Genomic DNA, 25,729 nt, shown 5'->3' on the forward strand with positions numbered 1-25,729 from the left:
CTGTTTCCAAGTACTCTCTTTTTCTCTCTCTCTCTCTGTCTGTCTCTCCCTAAGGCCTTACTTGTGGAAACTAGCTAAAGCGCACAATCTTTATCTGACACCCTCATCTCTACCTACCACCAAGAATCAAGGCTGAGAATCCATCCCATCCATTTCAACCACTATAGCAGCAAACGCTCAAAGAAGATTTCCCGATTCTTGTTAGATATTTGAACATTTGACTATCTAGAATTTGGTGTAGGCAGCGGGAGGGGCATTGTGACGGATATGTTGTTGGGCAGAGTTTTGGGGAAGGATAAGGAGAAATAGGAAGAAGAGTAAACTGTCATCTGTGATAGAAGGGGAGAAAATTAAATTACTGTCAGTGCCTTGGTTTTCCAAGTGTAATTTTACATTTGCAATATACTTTTTATCATTTCATTTTTGGGGCACTTTTAATCATTTCATTTTTGGGGCACTTTTAATCATTTCATTTTTGGGGCACTTTTAAAACTTATCCATGAAGCAATGTTGTTAAAAGGACACTTTATATATGTACAGAAATAGAGTCATGTCTTTGTATTATTTGTCTCCTTTTTCCTATTATTTTTGGTTGGCATATATTTACAAAGTATTTTCCATTTCATGCAGGTATCATTGTACTTGGATAAATTTTCTGGGGTATGTCAATCAGTTCTGCATGACTGCAAGCTTACATTTCTGCAGATCATATGTGATCATGATCTATTTGTAGAAATGCCTGGGCGTGATCCTTCAGATAGGTACCTTACACCTACTGTCTTTCCTCTTATTTTTATTTAATTTTATTATATATATATATATATATATATTGAACTCTTCTAATCTTGTAGATGAGGCAAGAGCTCGGCTACAACCTAGCAGCTCTTGGCCTGGTAACTCCAAATATCTGAGAACAATCAACATCTGAGATCTTGTGGTGGCTAGCTGAGATAACTAGCCCATCTTGATTATTATGGTTTTAATGGCCAAGAAAATCCACCCAGCAATCATACTGTTAATGGGTGTGTTATATTTTAAGCTTTTGAATTCCTGAAGTGTCATGAAGCAGCACAAATTCTTTTTTTTTTTTTGATAAGTAAGATTTTATTAAAAACGCTCAAAAGGGGAGTAGAACCCAAAGAAACAAAAGGGCCAAAGGGCGCCTTAGACCTTCAGAGAGGCCAAAAAAACAATAATATCCTCCGTAGATCTATAATCTCTCCCTGAAACCCAACAAAAAAGAGTAAAAATAACAGAGAACGTAAGCATAGAAACAGGCTTCTTTTTTCCATCAAAATATCTCCTATTTCTCTCGAGCCAAATACACCACCAAATACAAAGCGGCGTAGCCCTCCAAGCATCACAAATGGAAGCCCACACTGAGACGCCTCTCCAAGCCTCAATCAACCCTTTAGAGGAAAAAGGCATAGCCCAATGGACCCCAAATAAACCAAGCATCAAATCCCAACAATCTCTGGCCATGCTGCAATGTAAAAGGAGGTGATCAACTGACTTCTCATTGCACAAGCACATATAACAATGATTGACCACCACCTGATTCCTCCTCCTCAAATTATCCTGGGTTAAAATCTTATCCAGAAAGCGAGAAACATCCTCGATCTCCCAATCCTGAAAATGGCTGCTGAACTGAATAGCCCAAGTCAGTCTCCCGTTATCAAGATGATAACAGTCAACAACCATGGCCTATCGGTGAGAAGCAATCCTATAGAGCCATGGGAAAGCAAGAGCAGGAGGGAGTTCCCCACACCAGAGATCCTTCCAAAAAATGATCCTCCTTCCATCTTTAATTCGAAAACAAACATGCTTGCAGAAATCATCCCAACCCCTCCGAATGAAATTCCAAACTCCCACCCCCCTTGGGCAACGCATTGCAAGAGAGCACCACCCACAGCTACTTTCCCCAAATTTGCTCGCAATAGCTCTCCTCCATAGCCAATGCCTTTCAATCCTAAACCGCCAGAGCCATTTACCAAGGAGAGCCTTATTAAAAGGCAACAACCTTCTTAACCCTAAGCCTCCAAACCGAATTGGACGGCAAACTTGATCCCACTGAACCAGTGGACGGCACACTTGATCCCACCGAACCAGGTGAAACTTGAACTCCTCTCCCTTCCCTCCCCCCCCCCAAAAAAAAAAAAGAAAAAGAAAGTTGCATTGCAATCTTTCAATTCTCTCAGCCACTGAAGAAGGAATTTGAAACAGAGAGATGAAGTAAGTAGGAAGGCTAGAAAGGGTGCTCTTAATCGGGGTAACCCGACCCCCCTTGGACAGGTACTGCTTTTTCCAACCTGCCAACCTCCTTTCGAATCTATCCATAACCGGATCCCAGCTCCCCACGCATCTCGAAGGAGCGCCCAAAGGCGATTCTAAGTAATAAATGGGAAAAGAGCTAGTACAACATTCAAGGATCTGAGCAAACAACTCAATCTCAGGAACATCCCCAACAGGCATAAGAAGACTCTTGTCAACATTAACCTTAAGGCTAGAAACAACTTGAAACCAAATCAAAACGCATCTCAAATACCTCAACTGGGACGCGTCTGCATCAAAAAACACAATAGTGTCATCCGCAAACATCAAATGGGAAACCTCTAGTTGACTAGCAACATCCCTGCCCACTCGAAAACCTCTCAAAAAACCAAAACTCCACAGCCCTCTTCAGCAATTGCTAAGAGCCTCCATCACAAAAAGGAACAAGAAAGGGGAAAGCGGATCCCCTTGTCTCAAGCCCCTCGAGCTAGAGAAAAAACCCGTTGGAGCTCCATTCACAAGGACAGAGAACCGAGCGCTAGAAATGCAAAAAAGAATCCATCTCCTCCACCGCCCACCAAAACCCATCCTCTCCAACAAGTAGAGAAGGAAACTCCAGCTCACATGGTCGTACGCCTTTTCAATATCCAGCTTGCAAAGAACACCCGGAACACCGTTGCTCAAACGAGATCTCAAACAACTTACGTAGGTCTGGAGAGGACGTGGTAGTCACTATGTACCATATCAAATAGATTATTAGTCCTAAAAATATTTCATGTTTTAAACTACATTACTTGAGAATTATCTTTTATCTTTATCAAAATGGTTTTCTATATGATCTTTTATCATTTAATTATCTACCTTTTGTTTTCACCATGTTTGTGAGGGGTTTTTCTTCTTGGTGGGACGGGGGTTACGGTTGGGGAGCGTACAAGTATTTAATCACCTTAGCTTGAAATGGACCCATTTGTTTTTGGGTCCAGTACTTCCAAGTACCAAGTATATTAAAGAGGTCATTCTTTAGATAATGCTTTTGGTGCCTTTATGTGTCTGCTGATATATATTTTTTAGTCTCTTATAAATCTGATTATCAGCTAATACACCCAACATATCTTAGTCCAATGGAATTGGATGGAATAGGTGATGTTTGTCTGTGAATCCCTTGTTTCTTGTCCTGTTTTCTTTTTCTTTAGATTGAAATGGTGACAGTCTTCGTTGGTGAATTGAAGTACATGCCAGGTAAATATTGAGAATTATAGTGGTGATGTGGATATGGATACTTTATCAACCAACAAAGAAACATAATGTGATGGAATAAAATAAAAGGAACACTTGACACATGTTGAAGTGTAAAGAGGACGGGCATCAATGAGAAACATGCCCATGATGTGGTATCCTCTAAACTTCGAAATGCAAGGACACTAAAGGGCCACCGGCATTCTTTTTTTTGATAAGTAAATTGTATTAAAAGTGTTCAAAAGGGGAACACGTTCCAAACTATACAAAGACAAAACGGAGCCTATGAACTCAAAGAGCTCATAAAATCAACAATATCCTCAAGAGAGGAGTAGTCTCTCCCCTGACCCCAACAAAACAAATTACAAATGATAGAAAATTTTAACACCCCAATGGAGGATTCCTTTCCCTCAAAAGATCTTCCATTACCCTCTCTCCAAAGGCTCCACCAAATAAAAAAAGGGGTCACCCTCCAAAAAACTCTGGCCTGAGCCCCCACCCATTGGCCCCTCCACATATCTAACAACTCCCGAGATGAGCGAGGCATGACCCAATGAATACCAAACAGGCCAAACATCAAACTCCAACAATCATGAGCCACAGGACAGTGCAACAAAAGATGATCCACCGACTCCCCATTAATCTTGCAAAGACAACACCTATTAACAATGATATGCCTTCGCTTTCTCAAATTGTCCAAAGTCAAAATCTTACTCCAAGCTGCAGTCCGCACAAAAAAGGCCACCCTAAGAGGCGCCTTAGACCTCCACACCGTCTTCCATGGGAATGAGGCACCATGAAAACCAGAAAGGCACACAAAAAAGGACCGGACCTGGAACATCCCCTGAGAAGAAGGCACCCAAATCAAAGAATCTGCCCCAGACCCCTCCACCTCCTGTCCGTAAAGGAGAGCCAAAAACCCAGTGACATCATCCAGCTCCCAATCCTGAAAAGCTCGCCGGAAACGCACATCCCACTATCAAGGCGATAGTAGTTAGCAACCATAGCATGTTTGTCAACAGCAATCCTGAAAAGCCTGGGAAACAAAAGGGCCAAAGGCCTATCATCACACCATGGATCCTCCCAAAACCGGACATTTCTTCCATCCCGAACTCTGAATCTAATATGTTTAGAAAAGGCATCCCACCCCTTACCAATGGCCTTCCACACACCCACTCCGCTAACAGACCTGACTGGTCTAACTGACCACCCTCCTCTCTCCTCCCCAAAGCGACATGAGATAACCCTTCTCCATTATTTGTGTCTTTCCTTACCAAATCTCCAAAGCCACTTACCAAGAAGAGCACAATTGAAAGGGGCCAATCTCCTAATTCCAAGCCCTCCCAACTGAATAGGCCTGCAAACCTGTTCCCATTTGACAAGATGATACTTGAACTCTTCTCCGCGACCCCCCCAAAGGAAATTACGTTGGAGCATTTCTAGTCTTCCAACAATAGAGGCTGGAATACGAAAAAGCGAAAGAAAGTACGTTGGAAGGCTTGACAAAGTGTTCTTCACTAACGTAACTTTACCGCCCTTTGACAGATATTGTTTTTTCCAACCCGTTAATCTTCTCTCGGCCCGCTCAATCACCGGGTTCCAACTTCCCACCCTCCTAGCCGAGTCCCCCAGCGGCAAACCCAAGTACGAGATGGGAAAGCGTTGCGTCCCACACCCTAGAACAGCAGCCAGAGTGTCCACCTCCTGAACCTCCCCCATAGGAACAATCACACTCTTTCCCACGTTAACTTTCAAACCAGAAACAGCCTGGAAACAAACCAAAACACGTCTCAGATACCTCAACTGGGATACATCAGCCTCACAAAAAACAATAGTGTCATCCGTAAAAAGTAAATGAGAGATCTCCAACTGTTGAACTGATTCAGGGCCAATCTTGAAACCCCTAAGAAAACCCAAATCCACCGCCCTTCTCATCAGCCTGCTAAGGGCCTCCATAACAATAATAAAAAGAAAAGGGGAGAGAGGATCCCCCTGTCTCAACCAACGAGAACTGCCAAAGAACCCCGAAGGAGAGCCATTCACCAACACCGAAAACCTGACAGTGGAAACACAAGAAACAATCAACTTCCTCCATCGCTCACCAAAACCCATCCTCTCCAACAGATAGAACAGGAAATTCCAACAAACATGATCATAGGCTTTCTCAATATCCAGCTTGCACAGAACACCAGGAGTCCCACTACAAAGTCTAGAATCCACACATTCACTAGCAATAAGAGCGGAATCCAGAATCTGTCTACCCCCAACGAAAGCATTCTGAGACTCAGAGATAACTCCATCTCCCTCAATCTAAAGGCAAGGACTTTTGCAATGATCTTGTAAATGCACCCGATCAGACTAATGGGTCTAAAATCCTTGATATTAGAAGCACCACCCTTTTTAGGAATAAGGGCAATAAAAGATGCGTTAAGCGATTTCTCAAATCACCCCGTGGAATGGAACTCATGAAAAGTGCCCATAATCTCGTACCGGACCACCTCCCAGCTTTCCAACAAATATCTCATCGTGAAACCATCAGGACTTGGAGCCTTATCACCATTGCAACTCTTTAAAGCCTTCAGCACTTCCTCCTCCGAAAAAGGATTTTCCAGCCCATCTCTCTCCAAGGCAGAAATAGAATCGAAGTGAAGACCATCTAGACGAGGTCTCCAACGAAGAAGCTCAGAATAAAGTCTTTGATATATATATGTATATGTATATATATACATGTGTATGCATGTATATATATACATATTTAAATCTGAATTAGGTGAAAACAGTAGATAATATGTGAAAAGGGTCATTCCCCAGTGGGATACGCATTAATCGAGGGTGCTGGTAACTATGGATCGGATGTAGACTTAATCTTGGGCATTATTTGCTCAAAGTGGTTACTCTCAGGATTTGAACCTGCATTCTCATGCTTGATATTCCAATTATTTTATGAATGTACCAAGCCATGGTTTTTTAATAGATATGATGTAATACACGATAGTTTGTGAATATCTTTGTAACGACCCTCACCGTACTTAGACACAGTATTGTCCGCTTTTGGCTCCCTCGGACAAGAGACTTCCCGGGGGGTCACCCATCCTGGTACTACTCCAGGTTAAACACGCTTAACTCCGAAGTTCTGATGGGTTCACGGCCATCACGGCTTTAAAACGTGTTATGTCATACAAGGGTGTTGAATCTACATATAAGCCCCATTCATACTCAAGCGATGTGGGATTGTACACCTGTAGCTCGCCCAGTGTAATAGCCTACTGGTGCCACCTGTACACTCACACACACCCGCCCACAAGGTCGCCACAACCAACCCCCCCCCCCCCCCCCCCCCCCCCCCCCCCGGTGGGGCCCTATGTCCTCGTTGGCCACACTTCCGGCTGGGTCAGGCTCTGATACCATTTCAAGTGTGATTATTTAAGACAAACTGACTATAGGTAATTTACCAAGTAAGTAAGTACACAATATATGTTTAAAAGCATATCATGTGTAAGGTTCAAAAAATAGAGATGTAACAATTTTTAAATAAAACTATATGCATATAAAAAATAAAAAAAATATGGTTCAAGGTTAAGGAAGTAAAATTTAAAATTTACTATTTTATTTCTCTTAGTCTACATAAGGTGAAAAACAAGTCAATATGGTTTATTACTATTATCATAGCTGTTGTTGTTATTGGTATTTCAAATCTGTTTTCTTTAATAGTTGTGATCACTCATTTTGGGTGTCGTGCAGACGTGTTCTTGACATTGTGCATTTTTACGTTACAGGAACTACCTTTCTTCTGTTTTAATACAAGAGCTTTTCCTTACTTGGGATCACGATGATTTATCTCAGCGGGCAAAAGTGAGTGAAGAATGGTGTTTTCATCAGATCATTATTTCAAATGATTGTCTTATTTTTTTTCTTTTTTTTTTTTTTGGTAAGTGATTGTCTTATTTCTTCACTGGGTGAAAATATCTTTCATTCCATCAGAATAATATAAATGCAACTCTTTCTCAATGTTTGCGACTAAAATTTTATTTTGTTGTAGCACTTGCGATTTGGTGTTTGAATGGAGCTAGAATGACACTTTCCTTTTTGTTGTTTGTAGGCGGCTAGGATCTTGGTCGTCCTTTTGTGCAAGCATGAATTTGATGCTCGGTACCAAAAACCTGAAGATAAATTATATATTTCCCAGCTATATTTTCCACTCGTTGGACAGGTGCACAGCATTCTTAAAGTTTAATAGTACTGTATATATGGTTTTCCTTTTTCATGGAATCTTTGCTTGTGGAAATCTGCTCTGTTACATGTCAAGTTCCTTAACTGTTTTGAACTTTCTTAATAGAAGTTCTAGAATGCTCTTCATCATAGGCCATAGAATTACGTTATTGGAAATGCATAAAACTATCACTTTAAGGTCATATATGTTTCATGAAATGATATTTGTCCATATTTATGTATGTATGTTACCGTATGACATGAGAATGTGGTTTATCTTCTCAGCTTTAGTCATGGAAGCAAGACATAAATTTTTTTATATTGTTTACTCGTGTACAATTTGTCCACACTGATGGCGGCTGAGTAATTTGGGTAAAGTATGACTTTTGGATTCTTCATTTTGTCATGTTTTATAATTTTCACTTTTAGTAGATATTGTAATGGGTTCTTTATAGGTCATATGAAGCCTATAGATTGGATGCAACATCTTAAAGCTTTCCACCTGATTATTGGTTGATCTAAATTTTATGAGATTTCTCTTACTTTAATGTAATGATTATTGTTTTTGAACAATAAAAAATATCGTTCATGAGATTTCAATTTAATATTGCCTTCAAAATCCTTATTATGCAAAAGGGTAAATTACACCAACCTCCATTGAGGCAAAGCAATATTACACTACTTTTACTTCTATGTTTATTCCACTAACACCTGTTAGAGTGTATTGAAAACATCATGTGGTTGGTGTCTTATTTGGGTTGTAAGATCAGTAACCTTCTCACAGCTAATTTGGGTGCACCATTAGGTTCTTCTGTCGAAATTAGGCATGGGATCTGTTGTTTAAAAGCATGTGACTGGCTATATGGGGGTTTAATTGTCCAAGAGGGTGGGATTAGCAGTACCAATGGCATGTTTATGAGCTTGAGGTCTTTGTCTCTTTTTTCCTTCCAAACCTTGGTAGGAAAATGCTGGAGAGGGTCTTTGAAGATGAGTATGTTTTATCTGGGGATTGGATTCACCTTGTTTGGGTATTTACCAAAGTTGACGAAAAATGATTTTTGAAGTATACAGAAGAAAAAAACAATATGTACAGAAGTGTGGTTGTAGGATGATATGATTGCGGGAAGGGTGAATGGTCATTGATTGAGGTTCAATCTTTCTACAGTGTGGACCTGTAACTATCATGAAAGGCTGGGATGAGTTCTCCAATTATATTGGATATTTGGGTACGTAAGGTGTTGGCTTGACTATTGAATGCCCAGATGGTTCATTATGTCTTCTTTGTCCAGATCAGTTCAAATTTGTTGCAAAAGAAGATCTTTTGATTAATTTTGTAAACTTCAATGTGTCAGATGGTTTGGAAACTCTGATTCAGCAACGCGTTACAGAACTCGGAGATGGATCAACTAGAGCCTCTTTCTTTTATTAAAATTTGTACATATGCTCTTTGTACTTGTTCTCTTGGAATGGATGACCCTTGTGCTTGCTGCCTTTGGGGGAAGCTCGAAGTGCTCGTTTGATATAGGGTTCAGAGGAGAGGCCCCTCTCTGTTTTCTTAGAAAGCTATTACGTGGACGATAGCTCCTTGTAAGGTGTATTCTTTTTGGTAGATTGAGGGTTTGGAGAGACTTTTGACTGTTGATATTCGAATGGGAAGGGGACAGTTTCTCCATGTGATGTTGTGGCCCGAATTTGGTGCCGGGTCGCTTTGTGATTTGTTTACGAGCCGACGACCTGTTGAATGAGCTTTGACCCAGGTTTTGTTTTCCTTGCGGGTCATGGACCCAGTTTTGTACTCTTTTGTAGCCTGATATATAAGGGTCCTTGCGGTTTGGAGTGGAATCAATTGAGACACTGAAAATCGCAGAGAAAGAGAGTGAGAGTGAGAGTGAGAGTGAGAGCTAGGGTTTGGGGCTGAAACTTGTAATCTCCTATTTTTCGCATACTGAAAACTTTCGCCGGATCTCCACCGTGGATGTAGGCTTTGCTGAACGACACTAAATCTTTGTGTTCTTTGTGTGTGGTGTGATTACTTTTTTGTCATGTTTCTTGATTTGTTCTTGGGTTTGCTGTGTTTGTCGTAACACTCCCTAAGGGGCCTGAAGAGAGTAAATAATCTTCTTTTTCACTGGCCAGTGGCTTTAGCTATTGTCTCTTTTCTATCGAGTACAACCATGGAAGTTTTGTGGAGTTGGTGTAGACAGAAAGTGGAAAAAATTTAGGCCAGGATGCCAGGTAATTCTGTTGTTCCTTTGGTGGTGTATGCTTGGTGTGGAGAAATAGACTAACTTTAGATGTTGTGGAGATTTTTATCATAAAATTATGTCAGATATATTTTTCACTGTATTCTTGTTTATGGGGAGTTGGGCCCCTAGTTTGTTTCTTTGTTTTTTTTTTTTTTTTGGTCCCTTTCTCGACTGGTCTCTCTATATGCTATACTGTACATGGATTGCTGCTTCTTTGGTGTCCCCTTGTGGATTTTTCTTCCAAAGAAAATGAAAAGAAAAAGAATTAGCAACATGATGGGTTGCCCTTACAGATGCCTAGATTTACCGTCGATCGACATCAACCTTAAGCTCACTCATGTGCATGTTGCACAATTATTGTTAGGACTTGGTGTCATGTGTTGGAAATTATGGTGCCAAAATCCTTTTTTGAGTTGCAATTTTTCATTTTGTTGGTTGTTGTTGGAGTTTGAAAATTATGAAAAATGATCAAAAACGATTGTTATTCACCGACTTAGGGACAAGTAACATGCATTTCAGTTTTCATGTTGCATCGCAAAGACGCTATGGAAAGCATCCTTACTTTGAAAGTTATTTAGGAAGAGTTAGGATGAGATCTGGACTTAAAAAGGCTAGTTTTGGGAAAAACCATGAGTTCTGTCAGTTTTAAGGACAGTTACTCAGCATAACAGAGTTGAACCCATTTCAAGTGTTGGTACTTGGCATTCTAGAAAGTTGAGCACTGGTACTTGAATTTAAGCACTGCTACTAAGTAACTTTTTGATATAATTGATATTGCATGCTTATACAACTTTATGCATATATATTGAGGGGCTGCATGTTTTAAGAGTTTTGAGTGTTTTCTATAGCTTCCAGAATTTCTTTTCTTTTCTTTTTTCTTCTTCTTCTTTTTTTTTTTTTTTTTCCCCCATACACACACTTGAGTGTTGAGAGCTTAGATTGTGTGTGATAGCGAGTGTTCTTCGAGTTTGGAAGGCATTTCTGAAGAGCAGATAGCAGCAACAGATGATATACTTGTTTTATGGTTTTGCGTTGTTGAATAGAGCTATTTATTGATCACTGGTATAAAGGAAGCATATCATGAGGAGCAATTGCTTTGACGTGGATAGCAGAGGACTGGTGATGGTAATTTTGAGGAATTTGCGCTAGCTGGGAACTCTATGTGTCGATAGTAAAGCAATGGGTTAGTGAGTTAGGGAGTAGCATCTAGACTGACTCGGTAATGTTGTTGACTTTCTTTCACATTGTTTAATATTTGGATCTGGATTAGGTTTCTTTGTTATATCTAGTGTCTTTGTGCTTGCTTCTTATTTTTATTTTGCTTGACGGCTAATTGATTAAAAAATTAAGTTGAGACATTGAACCAAGGTGATCTATTCTCCACCCTCCCCTCTACTTTGTTTTCATACCTGAAAACCAGTTGGTTCTGCTGCACAACTCTCAAGTACATTGATGCTTTGAGGTAATTGCTCTCAAGACGGAGATTTTGTTGGTCTGTTATCGTTTTGATGGAACAAACCCAGTCAGTAACTGATTCAATATTACTGTTCTAAATTTCTATTATGAATGAGGTGGTCTGGAAAATCTGTTCATAGTTGTAACTTGTTGACTTAATTGATATCAGTGATCAGGGTTGGGTTTTTGTCCTATTATTCGGTAATCTTTTTTTATATGATAGAATTTGGGAAGAAGAGAATTAGACACATCTTTGAGGAGGCAGACTGAAGAAATTGATGCACCCTATACCCTGAAGAGAATTAGTTCCTTACTGTTTTGAATATTGGGAAAATTCCCTGATTCTCTTTACACTTCCACAGATCTTACACGCGATTTAAACTTTCAGGAGGATCTTAGTTTTTATGTGGGCCTTTTGTGTACATAGGCTCCGCACCCAATACCCCAACACTTCCCCTTCCCCTTCCCCCACCAATGCTGCTTTTCTCAATGCTTTATTAAGAAATAAATTAAACGAAAGATGAATTTGATATTCAATTTTAAGTTTGAAGGTTACATCTGTTCTCATTATTTTGCTTGGACTGCTTGCTCTTAATTAATATCGTATAATGTCTTAATTTATAATGTTGTGTGCAGATTCTGGATGAAATGCCCGTCTTTTACAATCTGAATACAGTTGAAAAGCGTGAAGTCTTGATTGTTATTTTGCAAATTTTACGCAATCTGGATGATGCATCACTTGTCAAGGCTTGGCAGCATAGCGTTGCTCGAACCAGATTATTTTTCAAACTGTTGGAAGAATGCCTAATTCTTTTTGAGGTTCCTATATATGTCGAATTCTATTTCCTTTTTGTTTGCATTACTTGGTATTTTGCTAGACCTTAGATCCCATGTTGGCTATTTCATATCCTGGTCTATTATCCATGGATTTTTTTTTTTTTGAAGTTTTCTATGATTTTCTGTGGCTGTGCTGATGCAGCAATTAGACTTAAGTTTTGTTGATTTTTTGTGTGATTAAAAGCACAATGGTATGAGATGCAGATTCATTGTGGCAAAATGCACTACTTTAAAGCTTGCTAAAAGTTTATGTATCTGGAACATTGAACATCGAGTCATCGGTCCTTTATATTGTGCATTAACTTAGTATCTGATTTTGTTTTCCTGATGTTCCATGAATAGCCAGAGTACACATTCCATAGTAGGGTTGCTAGTTTAATTTAAGAGACATCTGAATCTGTCACAGCTACGCTTTTTATTTCCCTTTCCAATTTTTATCTCATTTTGTAAAGCATGTTTCTTGGTGTACCTTTTTGGATGTTTTTCTTCACAGTTGATATTAGCGTGTTTGTTGTTATTCAATCTGGATGTTTATTTGAATAGCTTCCCATGGTACATTATTGTTGGTCTTGATCAACTTATTATATATTCTTGATAACTTTGCACCGCATAATGTGCAGCACAGGAAACCTGCTGATAGCATGCTTGCAGGCAGTAGTTCCCGCAGCCCTGTTGGGGATGCACCTACGTCTCCAAAGTACTCTGACAGACTTTCTCCTTCAATTAATCACTATCTGACTGAGGCATCAAGGCAAGAAGTCAGAGTGAGTTTACTTTCTCTGTTGGTTTTTCCGTTTTTGTGATTCAAGTGTCTATGATTACTCTTTGATATTCCCCGCTGACATGGAAAATGTCTTTAGCTTGCTTTTTTCTTTCACTGTTTACTGTTATTGGTGCAAATGTTTTTTATTTAAGATATTGAGAAATGCACCTTTTTATATATCTTTAGTATCTTTTCTCTATCTCTAATGCAGCCTACTGGAACACCTGAAAATGGTTACTTGTGGCAGAGAGTGAATTCCCAGCTCAGTTCCCCTAGCCAGCCGTATTCCTTAAGGGAAGCTCTTGCTCAGGCTCAATCTTCCAGGACTGGAGCTTCAGCCCAAGCACTGAGAGAGTCTTTGCACCCAATATTGAGGCAAAAACTGGTATACTGTGGAAATTGCTATTATTACAATAGACAAGCTAGTGATGGCATATACTGATGATTTCTTGATCATTCTTTGTTAATCACCAGAACAACCTCATCTTTCCCATCAATCAGCAATATATATATATATATATATATATATATATAAACAGAAAGAAAGGAAAAAAGAAAAGGAAGTAGAAAACTTGTTTCCTTCTAAATTTTTTTAGACTGTTATCCCCATTTATTGGGGCACCTAATAACTGTGAAATCAACTTCAGGAACTTTGGGAAGAAAACTTGAGTGCTGCTGTCAGTCTTCAGGTTTTGGAAGTAACTGAAAAATTTTCAACGGCTGCGGCATCCCATGCCATTGCTTCTGATTATGTAAAACTTGATTGCATCACATCCGTATTTACAAGCTTCTTCTCACGGAATCAGCCGCTGGATTTTTGGAAAGCATTGTTTCCTGTGTTCAACAGTGTGTTCGATCTTCATGGTTCAACATTACTGGCAAGGGAAAATGATCGTTTCTTAAAGCAAATTGCTTTCCATCTTCTTCGTCTTGCAGTTTTCCGAAATGATAGCATCAGGAGAAGAGCTGTTATTGGGCTACAGTTACTCATCCGGGTAAGATTATTTGTGCTCATCAGAGTGCTACTCCTTTTTCATGTTATCTTCTGGCTTCATCTTCTCCATGTTGCTTCCTGACTTAAATTTTTTTACTTCCATTTTGCAGAGCTCTTGTTCTTATTTTATGCAGACAGCAAGGTTAAGGGTCATGCTGACTATCACATTGTCAGAGTTGATGTCCGACGTGCAAGTGACTCAGATGAAGTCTGATGGAACACTTGAAGAGAGCGGTGAAGCACGACGTCTTCGAAAATCCTTGGAGGAAATGGCAGATGAATCTAAGAGCCAAAACTTATTAAGGGAGTGTGGACTTCCTGAAAGTGCACTAAATGCAACTCCGGATAGATCAGCAGAGAACCAATGGTCATGGTCAGGGGTGAAATATCTCACTGACAGTCTTCTGCTGGCTCTTGATGCAAGCCTCGAACATGCACTTTTGGTAAAATCTTACGGGGTTTCTTGCAGCTAGGAAATCCAAATAAATATAATTTTTTTTTAAACCAATTATGATGTTGGATATATCTTCTCACAGGCATCGATGATGACCATGGATAGATATGCAGCAGCAGAGAGCTTCTATAAACTTGCAATGGCCTTTGCTCCTGTCCCAGATCTTCACATAATGTGGCTGTTGCACCTATGTGATGCACATCAGGAAATGCAGTCTTGGGCTGAAGCTGCACAGTGTGCTGTTGCTGTTGCTGGTGTTGTAATGCAGGTAACTCGCTGATTTTGGTGCTTGGAGTGACTGATTATTGCCATGCTTAAATAGAATGTTTAACCCTTGAAGGTGCCAACATACAATATGCTTAAAAGAAGTCTTAAACGTTATTCAGGAAAAAAATAAAAATCTTAGCATATCAACAAATTCCCACTGGTTAATACTGGCAAAATTATAGAAGGATTCCATAGTCCATCCTCTGCCTGTGATATGATTAAACTTGTAGTTAAAACAGGTATTATACAACTGATTGAGAAAGTTCAATTATTTTTTCCTTCTTTTTAGCTTTACGGAAGATAAAAGCATCTTGCATGGATACTTCTAACTTTTTTTGAATCAATTATATGACAAAGTTACATAATAGTAGAATTTTATGGAAAACAATATAGTTTATTAGAAATATTAGATATGGTTGGTGTTTGCATTTCCAACCAGACATGCCAGACAAGTATCCTATTTCTGTGTCGAGCACGGGTACTTCCTACATTTACAAGTGTCAGTGCAAAGTTGGTTTAATAATGTTTGGCTTTTCGTTTTTATTTTTTATTTTTGAAAAAAGGTATGTATAATTGATGGACAGATTTGTTTGAAAGAGAATTCATGTACGGGATAAAGTCAAGGATGATAATGATGAGATTTATCCTCCACTTACTGTTGCAACATTTATGTGCTAATAAATATTGGAAAAATATAATTATAATAAATATATATTCAAAATATTGTATACACATTTATGGAAGATATTTAGGGTTGTCTTACTGTTAACGTTGTATTTCAAAAGGAGTTGAGAGACCCAAGTTAGCATTTTGATCTGGGCATGTCACTATAATCACCAAACAGAAATGTGGTAAAATATTGATGTCCTGGGATGCCCTTTTCAACAAACCATTATCCTCTCTCTCCCCCACCCCCACCCCCTTTCCCCCTTTTCGGGGTAGTTAAGCGCAAATAATCCATTATTTGCTCGTATGTGTAATAAAATTCATTGTAGGCCCTTGTGAGCAGAAATGATGGTGTCTGGAGCAGTGATCATGTTACTGCTTTACGCAAAATATGCCCCATGGTCAGCAATGAGATAACTTCTGAGGCCTCAGCAGCTGAGGTAGAAGGATATGGCGCTTCTAAACTCACAGTCGACTCTGCTGTGAAATACTTGCAGCTTGCAAATAAGCTTTTCTCTCAAGCGGAGCTCTACCATTTCTGTGCAAGCATTCTGGAACTTGTAATTCCAGTTTATAAGAGCAGGAGGGCATATGGACAGCTAGCAAAAAGTCACACAATGCTAACAAATATCTATGAATCAATCCTTGAGCAGGAATCAAGCCCAATACCGTTCACTGATGCCACATACTATAGGGTGGGATTCTATGGTGAAAGATTTGGGAAGCTGGATAGAAAGGAATATGTATACCGAGAGCCTCGTGATGTACGGTTGGGTGACATAATGGAGAAACTTAGCCATATATATGATACAAGGATGGACGGTAATCATACCCACATAATTCCTGATTCTAGACAAGTCAAGGCAGATGAGTTGGAACCTCGAGCGTGCTACCTGCAAATAACTGCCGTTGATCCAGTAATGGAAGATGAAGATCTGGGAAGCAGAAGGGAGAGAATATTCTCTCTTTCCACTGGAAGTGTGCGTGCACGTGTCTTTGATCGCTTCTTGTTTGATACTCCTTTTACCAAAAATGGCAAGACGCAAGGTGGATTGGAAGACCAATGGAAGCGGCGGACAGTTCTTCAGACTGAGGGCTCTTTCCCTGCCCTAGTGAATCGGCTCTTGGTAATTAAATCAGAATCTCTTGAGTTCTCCCCTGTAGAGAATGCAATTGGAATGATAGAAACTCGAACAGCTGCACTACGAAATGAGCTTGAAGAGCCTCGCAGCTCTGAAGGCGATCAAATCCCACGTCTGCAGAGTCTACAGAGGATACTTCAAGGCTCTGTTGCAGTTCAAGTGAGTTTCATGAACTTAAATCTTTTAAATCATTTAATTTGTAATTCATCACTTTGTGTTCGACTATAATCACGATTTCGAGGGTGTTGTGTGATATTTGTTGATTTTATTGTTGCCTAGTCATATATAATCATTTTCTGGTGCTTGATCAGATTTTCATTTGTCTTGATCTTTCCAAACAACAATGCTTTCTGGTTCAATTCCTGGGTCCATACGTTGTATTTATTAATATTGAACGCACTATTTGCAGGTGAACAGTGGAGTGCTGAGTGTGTGCACAGCTTTCCTTTCAGGTGAGCCTGCGACTAGGCTACGTTCCCAGGAACTGCAGCAACTTATAGCTGCACTCCTTGAATTTATGGCTGTTTGCAAGCGTGCCATTCGGGTGCACTTCAGGTTGATTGGGGAAGAGGACCAGGATTTCCATACGCAGCTTGTCAATGGGTTTCAGTCACTTACTGCAGAGTTATCTCACTACATTCCAGCCATTCTCTCAGAGCTCTGACAATGTTGCAGCATTCTTGATGTATGTGTTCATGTGATTTTCTTTAGTCATGCACATTTTCTAGGTCCTAGTTCTAGTATATATATCCTGGTGTCTGTTTTCTTTTCTTTTTTTCTTTCTTTTTTCTGTTTAGGGTCGGGTAGAAGAGGGGTTTGAGGTTCTTGTTGATCCATTATCTGATCGTGTACTCTGTTTCTTTCAAATGCTGCCCTGCTTTTTATAAGTGCTGCTGCATGGCATCTTTCCAGCCAAAGTTCAATCTGATGCTGTGCAGTATAAGAGCATATATTGCATTGGGTTAGAGTAAATCTGTATAAACTTTGCTGCTGTACAAAAAATTCTTATTGAATGGTATGGTTCATTTGCATCTTTGCATATTTCGAAAGATGCCACCTACACTACTTCTTTCAAATGATTATTCTGTGCAACCTGTTTTTGTTGAATTTGTTTTCCAATTGTATATTCTCATCTCATTGTATGATGGGTGGAAAATGATATATGATGTTTGTTAACATTAAAGTCCCATCTACACTGTCGTTTACCCCCATCTATTTACAGGTTCATTTTTGGAACTCCCAGAATTTCTTCTTGGTTTTCGTTCTCTAGTTGTGATGTATGTTGGGTGGAAAATTATATAGGCCCGGTCCTATGGTTGCAATCATAAAAATGTCGGAAGAAAAACTAATATCGTAAAGCGATCGTGTGTGTTTATATATATATATATATATATATATTGTGGCAACTTGAATTTTAAAAAGCTAGTTTCTCGATTTCATTATCTAATCAACCATTTCACTGGTTGTCAGAGAGAATGTACTTTTCGGATTAGTGTGTATATAAACCAGTTCAAATCAAGTTATTCCATGTCTGGTAAGTTTACTTCATAGATTTTCAATCTCAAATTTAGGACCGAGTCAGTAGATGATAGCCATTTATCATAATCCATCATGCGTGCCAAATCTTCAAATAAGAGGACACGCGGACAAAGCTAAATATTCATTTTATCTACTTTCATTTTATCTTTTAAAGTAGAGTAATGTTTTTTTATCTAATTTAATATTCAATATAGACATTTAACTCATTTTAAAATAATAATATAATATAATTGAATGATTGAATTTGCTACTTAGCATTATTGTAATTTCAACCAAATAAGAAAAATTATCAAATGTGTTATTTGCTAGTTTTTGGACATGCAATATGTAAAAGTATTTTTCTTAAGTATACTCCATCCATGAATGCATTTCTTTTCCAAGAAGTATCAAATTTAAACTCCTTCAAATAGTTATAATTCCATTAAGTGAGGCTGGTACCTCTTGCTTCCACAGGGGTACGTGACTCTTGAGTTTCTTGGTCCGAAGAAAATATATATATATATATATATATAATTTAAAATCTTAAATATATTGGTGAACGGGAGCATAAAAATCTACTCTTCTTTTGCTAACGGGAATGCTGCATTTTGATTTAGTATGCATACTTAAATAGATACTTAATCTAATGTTTATCACAAATAATGTTTTTCCCTTAGTCTCGGCTTGTTTGAATGTAAAATAACGTTTGGTTGTCGTAAAATATTTACAAAGAAAAAAATAAAATAAAATTTAATAAAAATTTATTTAAAAATTTTCGACAAGTTATTTTATATGCCTCGCTCGATGGACTCAATCTCAATCTCGATATAGACCTTTGCCAAATACCAAATAAAAAAAATATTTTACATATATTCCGAAACTTTAATCTAATTTTTTACTGTGAAATAATGTTTTTCACAACAAAATGACACCAAAATGGTGAAATAAGAGGACCCTCGTGCATCAAAGGGCCATGAGACCAGGGCCGGCCCTGACCCAAGGCGACGAAGGCGGTCGCCTAGGGCCTCAGAATTTAAGGGGCCTTACAATTTATAAGCCCATGAATGATGGGCCATAAAAAAAAAAATTGTAACCAAATGCAGCAAATCAATTAAGAGGCCTCAAAATTAAGAGGCCCATGAATGATGGGCCACCAAAAAATAAATAAAAAATTGAAACCAAATGTTGCAAATCATTTAAGGGGCCTCAAAAAAGAAAAAAAAAATTAAAGCAAATGCAGCAAATCATTTGAACCTCAGCTCTTAAGTTAGAGAAAAACACTTAATTATAAATAAATAAATAATTTTTTTTTTTTATGTTACTTATAAAAAAAAAAATAAAGTTTAGTTTTATGTTGATTGTGTTTCCTATTATTTAGATTTATAAGATTTCAAGATTTTTTGACAATTATGCCTATAAGAAAATTTGAATCCGGGTATGAAAAAAGAAAAAAAATTAGCACTTTTAATGAAAATTTGCATTTTTATAATTTTTTTTTTTTTTTGCGCGTGTGAAACTTATGTATAGAGGGCTTTACATTTAAAGTTTAAGATTTTTTCAATCTCAGGACGGCCCTGCACGAGACTTTGATCCTTTGATTTCGTTGTGCCTTTTTTTTTATTATTTTTAATCTCATGAGATCTGACATGGAATTGATTTGGGTCAAGAGTGCAGACATTTCTAATTCGTGTTCAAAGCCCTAATACACCTTGGCATTCGATTGAATTTGTCTTAAAACTGTTTACTTAGTTGCATTCATTATAAACACCCGTTGGTAAAATTACAAATGAAATGTGTTAAAAAAATATAATAATAATAATTACAAATGTAATTAATGTTGATGAACCATGGTAAATAGAAATGGACTTCATTACAGTAGACAACATAATAACATAGAATAGAGAATAATAGGGAGATTGGCGTGGGTGGTCGAATAGTCTGTACACTCATTTTATTTCCCCCCAGATCTCTGATCCTCTCCGATGGAAGTCATCACCACTCCGTAATTCTTCTCACTCTGCAGGAGAAGGTAGGGTTACGTTTCCTCTCATCCTCTCTCTCTATACATACATGAGTATATATATATATGTATATCGAAATGATAGAAAATCTTGGACGCTTAAGGTTCATTCTTGAATGGTGAAGGTGATCTATACCACAATTATCAAATTACACGTTGATCTCATTGATCCCAATCTGTAGTCGCTATATTTATGCTTGCTGTCAATTGGATCTCTCGTTTTCTTTTATTTTATTTTATTTTTTTATCTTTTGAAAAATTTCAGGCAAGAGTGCCGAACGTGGTGTCCATTCGGTTCGATTTGAATTGAATTGAATTGAACTGATATTCAATTGAAAGAGAAAGGTTTTTTCAAAGGAAATGGCTGCGGGGGGTTTTGTCACTCGGGATTTTGAGTTGATGCTCAAAGAGTGTTCCGGCAAAAAGTTTACCTCTCTCCAGACGGCTATTCAGTCTTATTTAGGTTGGTACTTTTTTCTTTTGGTTCTGTCTCACTTATTTACGTCAGATCTTGATGTGAATCTGTAGCATGTCACAAATATTTTTCACACACTTGATATACAACTTGATTTGTTGTGATATAATTATTCTCATTTGATTTGTTAATGTAATATAATTGTGGATTTTTGTAATTGCAAAGATGAAAAAATCTGTTATGAAATGCTTCTGCACTTTCACAATGTTGTTCATAAATGGGTTTGCTATACATGCATCTTTGCTTACAAAAATTAGACTCACATTTTACCACACTAAACTCGCCTTTTCAAAGCATATGCAACAATAAAATTGCAGTCACCCGCCTATCTCGAATGCCTCGGATTTTGCTTCTGTTTACTTGTGAAACTTCTTCTGAGGTCCTTACTTGAGAATACTTTGCCCCGTCAACCAGATGATATTTGAATTATTCTCCCTTTATCACTCAGGCACTTTGTACATCCTCTTAGCACCCTTTTTACTACCGTCAAAATTGTTTCGTAAATATCTTCTTATAGACAATCTAAGTTTTTCAGAGACCCCCAATGGTAACATCTATGAATAACCTTGCATAGATGCATCTGTTTCCAATATTGTTGATATTTTAGTTTATTTGAAACGTTGGCTTCTATTTTGAATTTGTAATTGAACGGAATAGAGCTATTATATACTTTTTGGAACTTTGGATCCTATAACTTATAAACTGCATTGTACATAAAATGCATTGTACATTTAATGCTTGGCTCTTTGTTATTCTTATTTTTTTGGGTGTAACTTCTAGGTTGTCTTCTGTTGCTTGAGGCTTTCTTCATAAGAGAATTGCAAGTCTTACTTGATTTTTTGAGTAAAAGAACATGGAATGATGGTTACCTCATAATGAGGTTATATGCATCTAAAATTTGATCCATTACCATGATCATGTTGCTTTTTGTGTATTGGTCAAGTTCGTAACATCCAGGAAGTTGATATTATATACAAATATGTAGTACATACTAAATGCCCCTCATCAAGCAATCTCCTATAGCATATCACCTACCTCTAGTTTTGGTTCAAGTTTTTGGCTAAACTTTTTCCCACTCTGAGGGACTTAAGCAGATCTTGGTTCTTAGGTATTAATCTATGTTTGATCAAACGAGGGTGAATCAGGATGAACAAAACAAGAAACCTTAAAGAATCAGTAAAGAAATATGGAGAGAGCACTAGAGCTCTCTTGCTCTCTCTCTCTCTCTCTCTATATATATATATATATATATATATATATATATATATATTGTTATTGCTATTAACCTGACTAAACAAAAATTAAAATGCGCAATTACACATCACTCAATACTTCATCTCAACATGTTAATGAGGGGTTGTAACAATATATTTCAACTCTCCATTTCAGCTGTAGCTTTTAATGGGTGGCCAAGCACATGCATTTATTAATTTATTTTTTTATAACCAAATTTTTTTAGTTAAATGGTGCCTAAATGTGGGTGCAACTCATATGTACATGGAGTATACGAAAAGTACTAGAACAATCTAACATCCTGTTTCCCTGCTATCTACTAATTCCAAGAAAGTCTTTAAAGATAGACTAATTCTACCAATTATCCGTCCTTACTAAAGATCCCCAACAAAATAAATCTTCAATTTAGACATTAGGCTCTTCTATCTCCTTGAACCATCTCCCATTCTCTCCATATGCAGTTACGCACAGTTACAAGCCACATCGATCACGATAGAGCCACATGCCAAACATTTCCCCCCTCTTATCTCGACCTTTGGAACACTTAATCCCTCTCAAATAGCTTCAGTAAATCACATCTCCTGACTGAATGTTCCACCAATCTTGCCACCTTATTACACATACAACACTTGCTAGAGATGGTTATGCCCCTCTTCCTTTAAGATCTAATCATGCAATGTCCTACAAACAAATATTGTATTAAACAAAGCTCCAAGGGGGACAACTCCTGTATAAAGGAGCTATAAACTTCCGCTCTGTGTATGCTCAACTCCTATAAAACTTGAAATTCTTTGTTCTCTGAAGCCTATAGGGAGGTAGCCTCACATCATTGAAAGCACTTATGTTTTGCTATTCCGGCGTACAGTCTTCTGTGCCCAAAATGTAATGATTACCCTTTAATAGAGAAAGCAGATAAAAATGATTAGAATTTCATCATGTAAAAGGGTGAGAGATTCATTGTTCTTGCTAGTCTCACAAGTTTCTTAGTTTTATTTAGTCTTATAGTCTTTATCTTAGTTTTTATTCTATCTCAGACCCACTGATTTTGATATATCTAAGATTATGCCATCATCATTAGTTAATTTTGTCTTTTATTTTGGGTTTTAATGGTAGGCCCATGTTTTTATGGGCTTATCAGACCCCAAATAACTTGGTGGTGGAGTAGCTCCAGGCCTAATTTTTTTATTGGGTTGCAATTTTAGCCCATAGTTGCTTATAAATTTTGAATTTTTGTGGAATTTGAGTCTATTTATGTGTCTTCTTGGTTCTCTTACTTCTAATAAAGTTGAATAGTTTTTAATAAATGGTTTTGTCTAATTTATGAGTGTGCAAGTGTGGAATTGTTGATTTGTTTTGATTGTTTATCTCAAACCATACATCTTTCTCAGCTCATCTTATTTTCTAAATTATATATGTTTATATATATATATATATATAAATATATGAAATTATTGTTCACAGCTCTTTACTATTTGTGGCAGTTTTTCCAAAAATTGAACCGAAGACTTAAATTAAAATAAAAAATAAAAAATACTTAATTAAACGATGGCAACCCTGTTTCTGATTTTTAATCATTTGTAGTTAAGCCCCAGGATATAAGACTTGGCTGTTTTTATAAAAGCTTTTTGAATATTTGTGATTTTGCTTTACTTCTTGAATGGCTAAGATCCCAGTTAATATATTTTATGCTCATGCTAGTCTTAGTATTCCAAATTTATCAAACGAACAAGAATTCTACTGATGTCTTATTATGCTGTTGAGGTCATTTTTTATATTCTCTTTTGGGAATATAAGAAATCCTTCATTCAATTAGGAGTTTATGATGGATCTTGGTTGAATTGGGTTTTGTTTGATCCTACTATATCTCTCTATTTCCTTCTCTCTTTCTCTCCCTCCCTCCCTCTCTCCTTTCTTCCTTGGTCTTTCAAGGTTCTTTAATGTTAGGGATCTACGACATCTGTGCTATTGTGAAACATAAAGTAGGTGGAGGGGCCATTTGTGGGTGTCCACTCTCTTTTATCTTTTACTTTATTTCATATGATCCAGCTGCACTTAGTTTTTGGATATCTTTTATGTATTCACTTAATTTTTGTACTTTGTGTTTATTCTGTGATCTTAATGGCTTTTATTTTATTTTTTGGTTTTCTGGATCATGCCTTCAGACAGTACTAAAGAGACCAATCTGCATTCTGTTTCCAGTGAGACAAATCAATCAGCATCTTTGGCAGGAGATCAGAGGTGCATACCAATAGAAAGATAACATAATCTGCTAATTTAATTTTTTTTTTTTCTTTTTCTTGCAACCATTTAATTTTCTACTAAAATCTCTTCCTGTGGTTTTGATTAGTATGAATTGTGATAATTTTTTGATTTCAAGCACTCATGCCTCCATATGGACCCTTTTCTGATCTGTTAATCAGCAAGGTTCCCATTAATTTGGTTGCGGAGTCTTTATCTTCTGTGATCATGCATGTTTTTTTCTAGAATTGGATTGGTGTTAATGGAGTGGATTCTGATTTAGATTGATCCAAGATGCCCTCGAATAGCATACACAAGTTTGTTGATATGTTTGGTTTTTATACATTTTTTCCCTTTTTTGGACTTTAATCAATAATAGCATACACAAGTTTGTTGATATGTTGATTTGTCTGTTGATAGCTTGCCTGATACTGATACTGGAGCTGCAAATATTGGAAATGAGCAAGGTACTGCTGAGGCAGAACATACTAGCAGGCCAGTGGGCATAACAACAACCTTAGCAAATGCTGGGCATACTTTAGAAGGAGCTCAGGCTGAGATTGTTTTGAATCCACTCCGACTTGCATTTGAGACGAAGAACGTAAAAGTCATGGAGCTCGCACTGGATTGTCTTCATGTATGTGTTTCTTTTGGTTGTTGATAATTGGCTTAATTTTTTATTTTTTATTTTTTTTACTTAATAAATAGTGCTCTTACGATCCCTACATTTTTTCCTGAAAGTTGAAGTTTTTAAATCCATTACTCGTTTAGAACGAATGTTCATATTGTTTTATAGTTGAAACTTCTAATGTGTGCACTAAAAACATGATCAATGCTAATGCATCCTGATGAATCTACAAGCACAGAAACTCATAGCCTATGATCATTTAGAGGGAGATCCTGGTCTAGATGGTGGAAAAAATGTACCACTTTTTACTGACATTCTGAACATGGTCTGCAGTTGTGTAGATAATTCGTCATCTGACAAGTAAGTGCCTCTGTATGGTGAGACTTGTTTCTTAATGTTTATATCTTTCTCAAGACTAAAATTTCCAAGGAAATGACATGCAGTACGATTTTGCAAGTGTTGAAGGTGCTTCTTACTGCTGTAGCATCCACCAAGTTCAGAGGTATGTCACCGACTCACAGTGGGTAGAAATGATATTCCTTTGTATTTTCTTTCTTATTGTGAATTTAATCTGTATTTATTGTTTTCATTGTTGACTTAGCATTTATAGTAAAAAAGGGAAGAAAGAGTAGTCTGTTTAATTTTTGTTTGTTTTGTTTATGAACTGAGTCTGTTATATGTTTTACTGCTTCTATTGTGCACCACTGCCAGATTTCACCACTTCCTTTCTGTGAGGGTTCTTGTAGTTTGTCTTCAAATTAGTACTGCCATTTTCTTAAAGAATGTAGGAGAAGGCTTTCTTTATTATTTTTTTGGTTGTTTGCTATTTTATATTGAATTAAGAGATTTACAAAGGTGGTTTCCTATTCCTAGTCCTACTACATTTTATGGACTCTTTTTCTTTATATATACGGAGTACTATTTTGATTTAATTAATTCTTTTTATTTGTTTATTTATTTATTTTTTTACATATTTAAAATGCAGTTCATGGGGAACCATTGTTGGGCGTAATCAGAGTATGCTATAATATTGCTCTTAACAGGTATTATATATATGTGTGTGTGTATATATATATA

The 25,729-nt window shown here is 37.4% G+C and overlaps 2 protein-coding genes across 6 annotated transcripts in view; both read left to right on the forward strand.

The window, feature by feature from the left end:
• The window catches only part of LOC132276984 (guanine nucleotide exchange factor SPIKE 1), a 49,454-nt gene extending 31,852 nt beyond the window's left edge, over window positions 1-17,602 (forward strand). For all 4 annotated transcript variants that reach the window (XM_059778661.1, XM_059778664.1, XM_059778662.1 and 1 more), the window contains exons 21-31: window positions 631-761; window positions 7,284-7,359; window positions 7,607-7,717; window positions 12,054-12,236; window positions 12,875-13,018; window positions 13,229-13,402; window positions 13,665-14,012; window positions 14,122-14,454; window positions 14,548-14,733; window positions 15,728-16,699; window positions 16,950-17,602. In XM_059778661.1, the coding sequence (XP_059634644.1) occupies window positions 631-761; window positions 7,284-7,359; window positions 7,607-7,717; window positions 12,054-12,236; window positions 12,875-13,018; window positions 13,229-13,402; window positions 13,665-14,012; window positions 14,122-14,454; window positions 14,548-14,733; window positions 15,728-16,699; window positions 16,950-17,204 (2,913 nt within the window). In that variant the 3' untranslated portion in view covers window positions 17,205-17,602. The remainder of the gene's footprint in view (window positions 1-630; window positions 762-7,283; window positions 7,360-7,606; window positions 7,718-12,053; window positions 12,237-12,874; window positions 13,019-13,228; window positions 13,403-13,664; window positions 14,013-14,121; window positions 14,455-14,547; window positions 14,734-15,727; window positions 16,700-16,949) is intronic.
• A 2,360-nt stretch (window positions 17,603-19,962) lies between these two features.
• The window catches only part of LOC132276989 (brefeldin A-inhibited guanine nucleotide-exchange protein 5), a 28,241-nt gene continuing 22,474 nt past the window's right edge, over window positions 19,963-25,729 (forward strand). For both annotated transcript variants that reach the window (XM_059778672.1, XM_059778673.1), the window contains exons 1-7: window positions 19,963-20,087; window positions 20,344-20,541; window positions 23,949-24,024; window positions 24,445-24,661; window positions 24,891-25,012; window positions 25,096-25,154; window positions 25,638-25,695. In XM_059778672.1, the coding sequence (XP_059634655.1) occupies window positions 20,439-20,541; window positions 23,949-24,024; window positions 24,445-24,661; window positions 24,891-25,012; window positions 25,096-25,154; window positions 25,638-25,695 (635 nt within the window). In that variant the 5' untranslated portion in view covers window positions 19,963-20,087; window positions 20,344-20,438. The remainder of the gene's footprint in view (window positions 20,088-20,343; window positions 20,542-23,948; window positions 24,025-24,444; window positions 24,662-24,890; window positions 25,013-25,095; window positions 25,155-25,637; window positions 25,696-25,729) is intronic.

The sequence above is a fragment of the Cornus florida genome, unplaced genomic scaffold, assembly GCF_030987335.1.
Source record: "Cornus florida cultivar Cherokee Brave unplaced genomic scaffold, ASM3098733v1 CherokeeBrave_3.0.0_Hap2_Chr10, whole genome shotgun sequence".
Classification (NCBI taxonomy): Eukaryota; Viridiplantae; Streptophyta; class Magnoliopsida; order Cornales; family Cornaceae; genus Cornus; species Cornus florida.